The sequence below is a fragment of the Lineus longissimus genome, chromosome 3 (assembly GCF_910592395.1).
Source record: "Lineus longissimus chromosome 3, tnLinLong1.2, whole genome shotgun sequence".
Lineage (NCBI taxonomy): Eukaryota > Metazoa > Nemertea > Pilidiophora > Heteronemertea > Lineidae > Lineus > Lineus longissimus.
Genome location: NC_088310.1, coordinates 13,082,285 through 13,091,466, shown reverse-complemented (window position 1 = coordinate 13,091,466; position 9,182 = coordinate 13,082,285). Strand labels below are relative to the sequence as shown.

At 47.9% G+C, this 9,182-nt stretch overlaps 1 protein-coding gene across 1 annotated transcript; it reads left to right on the top strand.

The window, feature by feature from the left end:
- Positions 1-4,826: 4,826 nt before the first annotated feature.
- Positions 4,827-8,399, top strand: LOC135484786 (uncharacterized). Its single transcript, XM_064766468.1, has one exon. It carries the CDS (start codon positions 4,827-4,829, stop codon positions 8,397-8,399), a length of 3,573 nt encoding a protein of 1,190 aa, XP_064622538.1.
- Positions 8,400-9,182: the final 783 nt, after the last annotated feature.

The following is a 9,182-nucleotide window of genomic DNA, read 5'->3' as shown; positions in this document are numbered from 1 at the left end:
TGGTCGGGCCAGGAAAGCCAAAAAAGATATTGAGGTAGTTGGGGACGTGAGGGAGGAGATAATGTTTTGGCGGTTCTTGGATGACCATAAAAACTGGGCGAATTGGAGGGGGAGCGTTATGTTGATTTTCAGTTCTCGACGGATGCGAGTGGGTACGCTTGGGGAGCTGCTTTTTCGGACGGGCAGATGATTCATGACATGTGGCAGCACGGTGATGATAGGCCCATCCATCTTAAGGAGGCTGAGACCTTGCTAAAGAGCCTCCAGACGATTCCGGAGTTGATCCTGGACAGGAGAGTAGACCTGGCAGTGGATAATCAAGCCGTGGTAAAATCATGGGAAAATCAGGGGGCGAGAGATACTGACCTGGTGAGATTGCTGAAATCCATATTTCAGTTTGTTGCGCGATGTTATTGCGATTTGAAGCTTTTCTATGTGCCATCTGGTGATAACCCGGCAGACGCACCCTCCCGTAAATTGTATGCCAAGCGATGCCAAGCTGTCAGAAGCGGCGTGGTCAAAACTGGAAGATTCACTCGGGCCACATACTATGGATATGATGGCTTTAGATTCGATATGCAATGAGAGATGGGAATGGACGGGCACTTCCACACTTCACCCCGTGTCCCCTGCCAAACTCAGCTCGGGTGAATGTGTTCACCAAAACCTTGTCTGATTCAGAGAGTTATTATTGTTTTCCGCCATTTTGCTTAGTGGGAGCGGTTCTGAGTTTTCTATTACAGGAGAACCCAAGGCCACTTAGAATTACTTTGGTGATACCAAAGTTGTCGCCTCTACCTCCCTGGTGGCCGGTTGTGATGGCATCGGCTAACGTTACTTTTCAACTTGGTGCCAAAAACGAATATGATGTAGTTGATCTTCCGTCAAAACAAGGGTATGTGCGCTCGCCCCTGAGGTGTCCCCTGGAGGTTGCTAGGCTTGTATTGGAGTAGAGTAAAAATAACATAACCTTGGGGAGCAGTGGCTCTTAGCTGACGAGATACTCTATATTCACTTCTCTAAGGTCAGGGGCAAATATTCATGTCTTCCCCCTATTATTGTTTTTCTACAGGGATACATTTCCGTAGGCTTAGTGCCGAGTCTTATGAACCAATCGGACGATTATGTCGTGACCAATTTTATAAATTGTACATTCCTGTAGATAATACGGTGGAAGGTGTGATTACCAAATAATCGACTGACCTTGGAAAAGTGAATCTAAAGTAGGTACGGTAACACGGCCTAGAGCCAGACACTCAGGGACAAAATGTAAAGTAGCATAATTCGGAAGTGATTCGGAGGTCAAATTTCTGACCTTTATATCACAAATAGAATTCAGGGCATAGGGAAGGAATTTTGGCATACCTGAAGCCAAGCATTATCGATCAATGAATAAATAGATTTAAAAATTCTCTATTAGGAATGTCTGGCTCAGGACCGAGTTTACAGTAACTAAGGGACCAGAGTCACGTTGTGTGGCTTGGCTGAAAGCGGCATTTAGTGGTATAATGTGTGCCATTAGGTTGGGGTCGCTGTAGCTGGTTGTGAGGGCTGGGTGGACGGAACATTTTATGTTTTTGTTTTCTCTCTCTCTTTCTAATTTGGCTATTTAGAGACCTGATGACGCGAAAAGTCAGGCATCGGTGGACATCTCCGGTTTGAGAAGTCGTGTGGATTTTTTGATGGAAAGTTTCGGTTCATCGAGGTATCAGACAAAAAAGTCCAAGGTTCAGAAGAGTTTGGAGATATTCCTGAAGCATCTGGGTAAGGACGTAGTTACCTGTTCCCCATATGACATTTGCTTATACTTGGCGTGGGCCGATGAGGAAGGAAATACGGCGATTTATGTCACTCAATGTACGGCTATTGGCAGCAAGTCGCCGACTTGTAATTGTCCAAGAAGACTCGCTTACGGTACGGTAAAATCGAGAATATCTCAGCTGAAGGCTATTTTTGTACAGTTAGGAAGACCAGACAGGTGGCGGTAAGGGAAATCCGGTCATCCCGGATCAAGTTTCGACTTATTCAAAGCAGATCTGGGAGGAGCAAAGTAAAGGCCATGTCATGGTAGCACAGGCAAAACCATTGTTCATGTCAAAATTAATCTTAATTTCTATGTATATGGACAGGCAGTTGGTCCGCCAGGAGGTCAACCTAGCCTCGAGATTTATTCTTGCTACGGACCAGGCTTTATTCAAGTTTATGTTTTTCGGCGGGGATAGAGCACACGATGATGGGATAGTGTTAATCCAGGAAATACGGGAGCTACCGGGAGGTTCGGGTTACGTGATTAAGCATACGTGGGGAAAAACCCACCGCGTGGATAATCCGAATATATTTACTATATTTACTTGCAAGGAGCCCATGGTTTGCCCGATCTTGGGATTGAAGAGGTACTTCCTGGTAGCCACCTCTATGAATGTCAACCTAAAGGAGGGGTTTCTGTTTAGACCAATGTCCGGCCAACGGGTGCTTGATCGTTCTCTTTCCTACGAGGCAACTTATCAGAGACTTGGGTATTATTTGCGTATTTTGGGAATAGATGAGGGCGAAACCCCTCATAGCATGAGGAGTGGGTGTGCTATCTCAATTGGTTTGCTGTCTATACAGACGGACACCTCGCCTCGTAGTTTGGAAGCCATGATGCAACACATTGGTTGGACAGGCGAGTCTTCGGCAAAACATTATGCCAGAAGTGGTAAGGTGGACCAAGCAGTGGAGATGGCATCAATTGTCGTGTCGTTTTGGTCTGGACGGTTCCTGGACGTCTTTGGTCTGGACCGCTCCTGGGCGACTTTACAGTAGCGTCTTATTTTTTCTTCTCGTGTTTTTCACTCCCCACGCTATTTTGGAGTCATCAAGACGTTGATTTGCGGATTGCCGTAAAGTTCAACTTATTTGTGCTTTAAGAACGGTGTGTCATCTTTATTTCGACATGAGGGTTTAACGTTATGTAAGTTCTATGTCTTGTACAAATATCATGTTATTGTGAACCTTAGTTGTGGCGAAATCAAGCCCTAAATGCAGCAATGTCGACTAACTTTGAATGCTGCGCCATATTCATACAGTTTCAAGGCCCGCTTAGATTTGGGCGCAGAACTATTGCAATCAGTGGCAAGAGTATGGTTAAATATCTTAAGATACATCCTAAGACAATAAGCTACGTTTCTAATGGTTTTAGGGACAGTATTAGGCTAGCGGTCATGCCCAATTTTCCACTGAAGTTATGTATGGCGATTGCCACAGGTAATTTAGTTTATGTCTGTAAGCCCAGGCGGCAGCACCTGCTGGAAGACAATTTTGATTTCGTCTTCAAGGTGGATGTGACTAGTTTGATTTCGTCTTCAAGGTGGATGTGACAATCTTTTAGAGTATTATGTTTGTTCTTATTCTGTGTTTGCAGTTGAACCGCACCCGTACACACATGTTTTGGAATTAAAGACTTTATGCTGGTACAAATCGTTGTCACTCTTGTTGATTTCGGTTAGATGAGACGACATAGTTCAAATAACGCAACAAGATGGATCGTACTGGACTTGATCTTTTGTCGGATGCGACGATAAAATGGCTGGAAGCAGAAATCAGCAGTACTCAAGAACAAACCGATTCGATCTTGGAACAGAGAAGACATAGCACGCCAGGGGAACATCTTCAGCCTGGACGTGCCAACGCGGTCTTGAATCTTCCAAGCCCCATAGAGACAGTCACGACATTACCTGCTGTGTCTAGAACAGGAGGTAGGACTGTGAGATTTGCGACGGGGGCTGAATGTGCTACAGGCTCGCCGGTCCACGCCCCTGTATTCAAGCGTGAACAGTCACAAGGTGTAGGCGACTCGATGGCTTACACTTCCAGGCCACAACCACGTAGGGATGTGGATGAAGAAGGACCTGTGTACCCTGTTGGTGGCGGTACACCTGTGGTCGAACCAGGACCTGTGTACCCTGTTGGTGGCGGTACACCTGTGATCGAACCAGGACCTGTGTACCCTGTTGGTGGCGGTACAACTGTGATCGAACCAGGACCTGTGTACCCTGTTGGTGGCGGTACACCTGTACTCATTGGTGGACAAGTTTACTATCCTGCAGCAAGTAGTTATGGGATGCAACCCGGAGCTCCTATTACCTACTGCCCGGCCATTAGCCCTACTCCTGGTGGCCTTTGTCGTACACACCTAGACCAAGCAGTCCAATGGAAACGTCGGTGATCGGTCAACACATGGGAAAGGTTGCTGAGAGCTTGGAAAGGCTTGCCGTTAAGAACAGTCTTCCGCCCATGGAGGTAGTAAAGTTCTCCGGTGAGCCATGCGAGTACCTAAGGTTTAGGTCTCGCTTCGGACAAATGGTGACCGCCTACGATTTGTCTGAGGAGCAACAGATGTCGAGGCTGCTCCAGTTTGTGGACGGGAAGGCTAAGACGGCTATAAAAGGATTCGAAGGTGTACCAGGGGGTTTAAAGAAATCCCTTGAACTGTTGGAGCAGCGGTTTGGCAGACCACACATGATTTCACAATCCTGTGTGGACTCCCTGACACTGGGACCAGTTTAATAGTGAAGAGACTTCCCCTTCGATTGAGGGGCCAGTTTCAGGACAAGGCCGAAAGGATACGGCAAAGGGGCGATAACCCTGGCCTGAAACACATAGTTGAGTTCATCGAGACTGCAGCCCAAGCAAGTAACGACCCTGTGTTTGGCTTTGTGGGGGAACACCCAAAGGCAAACACCAACAGCAGCAGGCCTAACCCAAGTAAAAAGGGAAATGCACCGAGACCTCAGGAGGGGGCCTCCACCTTCGCGACACAGGTTGCAGCAGACCGGTCAAGGACGATGAAATGTTGGGATTGTGGCGCCGACCATTATCTGATTAACTGTCCGAGCTTCAAGACCAAAAGCCAGAAGCAGCGACATGCCCTGGTGCGATCAAAGGGTTTGTGCTTTAATTGTCTGCGCAAGAATCATGGTGTTGGTGATTGCGGCAGCGAGCAGAGATGTCGGGTGTGCAAAGGGAAACACCACAGCCTTTTGCACAGAGAGAAACCGCCGCAGACTGAGCACATCCGTGCAGAAGAACAAGCAACAGAGCAGAAAGCAGACAAATCGGGGAACTTTGCGGTTACTAATGTAACTAGCAATGCATTAGGACATGCGAAGCCGGACACCCCAACGACTAAGATTGCCTTACAAGTTGTTCCTGTCAAGGTAATCGGTAAAGATGGAGCCACGATCAAGACATACGCACTACTTGACTCTGCAAGTGAAGAGTCCTTTGTAGATAGCAGTTTGGTTAATCAGCTGAACATCCCTAGTATTGGTTCAGAGACTATGAACATATGTACACTGACTGGTGAGTCGTCAATGAGTGTTAGAAAATCCACAATCACTGTGGAAGCTGTGATGGGGTCAGAATCCGTGCAGGTGCCTGTTAAAGTAGTAGAGACGCTGAATATTTCGACATCGAGGCCAACAGATATCTCCAGGTGGAGCCACCTTGAGGGGATTACACTGCCGTGTGTGGATCAGGACAAGGTGTCTTTGCTGATCGGTACCAACGTTCCCGCAGTTCAGGTGCATTTCGAGAGCAGAATTGGCAGGGAAGGTGAACCGTATGCCGTTCGCACTGTTCTCTGTTGGTCTATATTTGGGCCCTTGGGAAAACACCAAGGCAAGTCTGGTGATAACGACAGGACTAATGTGAACTTTATCAAAACTGGTGAAACGATGAATGAGACTCTTGATCAAATGAAGCAGCTTCTTGGGTTTGAAAACTGTCTTGTTCCCAGCCAGGCCAAGGGGATGTCTGTGGACGATCGGAAGGCTTTGGAGATGATGGAGGCCAGCACCAAGAAGATCGGTGCTCAGTATGAAGTCGGAATGCTTTGGCGAGACAAGGAGGTGCAGCTACCTGATAACAGACCCGTAGCCGAGAAACGACTGCAGTCACTCAAGCGTAAGTTCCTGGATCCAAGGTACGAACAGAAATATCGTAAATTCATGGAGATGTTGATCAGTAGAGGGTTTGCTCGGAAGCTGACTGAAGAGGAGGCTAAGACAAGAGGACCAAGAACATGGTACCTACCACACCATGGTGTCACACATCCCCAAAAGCCTGATAAGGTGCGTGTGGCCTTTGATGCGGCTGCGAAATATCAGGGTGTTTCATTGAACAATCAACTTATGCAAGGACCTGACCTCACTAACAGTTTGCTGGGTGTACTGCTTAGGTTTCGCCAAGGACCAGTTGCGCTTGTTGGAGACATTGAGAAGATGTTCTTGATGGTGAAGGTCTCTGAGCAAGATGATGCCGACTCGTTACGCTACCTATGGTGGGAGAACAGTGGTGATGAGGAACCGGCTGAGTATCAGATGTTGAGACACATCTTTGGGGCAGCTGATTCCCCAAGCTGTTGCAACTACATCCTCAAGAGGACTGCTGAGGACTGCCGTGGCGATTTTGCTGAGGAAGCGATTGATGCAGTGCAGCAAGAGTGTTATGTGGATGACTTCCTACAGTCATTGCCTGACACTGATAAGGCGATCGAGATGAGACGGGATGTGACCTCAGTGGTGGCCACAGGAGGGTTTCATCTGACAGGCTGGATGAGCAATAACCGTGAAGTTTTGGCCAGCATACCAGAGAGTGAGCGAGCGAACCCCTCCCTTGACCTAGATTTTGATAATCTACCAATATCTAGGACACTCGGACAAAGGTGGGATGTGGAGCGGGACATCTTCCAGTTCAAAGTACTTGACCGCAACAAACCTATGACCAAGCGTGGTGTGCTGGCTACCCTGTCATCTTTGTTTGATCCGATCGGACTGGTTTGTCCGGTGGTGTTAGAAGCAAAGAACTTGATGCAGCGTCTTTGGAAACAGAACCTGGGCTGGGATGACCCGCTGAAGGAACTGGAATGTTTGCTTTGGGAGAGATGGTTGTCAGAGTTGTCCAGTCTTGTAAAAATCGAGATTCCAAGATGTTACACTCTCAGCAGTGAGAATGTACTGGAGATATCCCTACACAGTTTTGCAGATGCTTCCGAGTCGGGATACGGGATGTGCTCTTACCTCAGATTTGCATATGGAGAAGGAGGAGTGACCTGCTCATTTGTCATTGGTCGGTCACGATGTGCTCCGGTGAAGACAACTTCTATTCCGAGGCTTGAGTTACAAGCTGCTGTCCTTGCTGCGAGGATTTCCTGTACTCTCAAAGAAGAGCTGACCTTGAAAATCGATTACGTTGTCTTCTGGAGCGACTCCCAGACGACTTTACAGTACATCAGAAATGAAAAAAAGCGCTTTCATACCTATGTAGCAAACCGAGTGGAGGAGATACGTAGCCTGACCAGTCCAGATGAGTGGAGACACTGTCCAGGTGTCTTCAATCCGGCCGATGATGCATCCTGCGGTTTGAAGCCTGAGGAGATAACAGTAGAACATCGCTGGTGGAAGGGTCCTGACTTTCTATGGGAACCAGAAAGTTGCTGGCCACATACAGAAGTGGATGCCCTACCAGAAGATGATCCAGAGGTTCGGACCAAGGTTCAAGTTCACCTTGCTGTTGGAGAACCACAGGCCCAGACTAGTTTAGAAAAGGTGATAAAGAACACTGGCAGCTGGCAAACCTTACTCCGTAGGATAGCATGGGTTGTACGATTCTGCAATGGGCTAAGAAGGAAAACCTATGCAACAGGCAACATTCAGCTAGAGGAGCTTGATCAGGCTGCATCACTGGTTGTAAGGTCTGTCCAACAAGAGTGCTTTTCGGAGGAAATCAGCCAACTCCAGGAGGGCAAAGAGGTCAAGGTCACAAGTCCGATTGCTGATCTGGGACCGATCCTGGTCAATGGAGAGTTACGAGTGGGTGGTCGACTGAGACGAGCACCTACCTTATCATCAGATGAAAAGCACCCTCTCATTCTGCCAAAGAAGCATCATGTTAGCATTTTGATCACCCGTCGATGTCATGAAAAGTTAGCACATTGTGGCAGAGAACAAACTGTTGCAGAGACAAGAAAGAAATACTGGATCCTCGGTGGGCGTGGATTGGCTAAGAGACTGATTTCACATTGTTGGGTGTGCCGTTACCTGAATGCGAGGTCCATGGAGCAAGTAATGTCCGATCTACCGCGTACCAGGCTCATACCCTATAAGCCGCCCTTCACGTATGCTGGCGTTGACTTCTTTGGCCCCCTAACCGTGAAATGGGGCCGCCGTGACACTAGAAAGCGCTGGGGATGCCTGTTCACATGCCTCACTACAAGAGCTGTCTTCCTGGAAGTTGCCCAGTTTTTGAGTACAGACGATTTCCTTCTGGTCCTGAGGCAGTTTGTTAGCGATGAGGACCTCCCGAGGAAATACGCTCTGATCATGGATCCAACTTTGTCGGTGCTGACCGTGAACTAAAGTCGTCCATAGATGAGTGGAACCAAGGCCAGATAGAGCAGCATCTACAGCAGCGAGGGATCAAGTGGATATTTCACCCACCGACAGCTGCTCATATGTCGGGCGTGTGGGAGCGCTTGGTGAAATCCACAAAGAAGCACTTGAAAGCTGTAGCAGGGACCAATCTCCTGACTGATGAAGGACTGAGAACATTGTTTGCCGAAGTTGAGGCCATTCTCAATAGTAGGCCTCTTACTGCAACATCCGAGGACGTCCGTGATTGTGAACCTCTCACTCCCAATCACTTCCTTCTGCAGCGGAAGATTACTGGATTGCCACCCGGGATATTTGTTAAGCAAGACGGTCTTCTCCGGAAGGAATGGCGAAAGGTGCAGTACCTGACAGAGCTGTTCTGGGAACGATGGATGTACGAATACTTGCCGAACTTACAGAAGAGAGACAAGTGGTCGAAGCAAAGGAGGAACGTCCAAGAGGGTGATGTGGTTCTTTTGAAAGAGGGCAATCTTACTAGGAACCAGTGGCCTTTGGCTCGGGTCATGAAGGTCTTTCCAGGAGCAGATGGAATGGTACGATCGGCACTGGTGAAAACCGCTACTTCCGAATATCAACGACCCATCGCGAAAATGTGTCTGATCGAGGAAAGTGTCGCGTAAATTAGAACCAAGCACCGCAGTTTGGTATTTGTGCGCGAAACACTAACCATTTTGTGAATTCTGTTCTTGTGGATTAACGCGTGATATGCAAGAAATCGCCGAGTTTATAGTTGAAATCTAGTTATGAGAG

Bases quoted from the DNA above. Each gene is read 5' to 3' on its own strand.
- LOC135484786 (XM_064766468.1), top strand. From the start codon at position 4,827: ATGAAATGTTGGGATTGTGGCGCCGACCATTATCTGATTAACTGTCCG.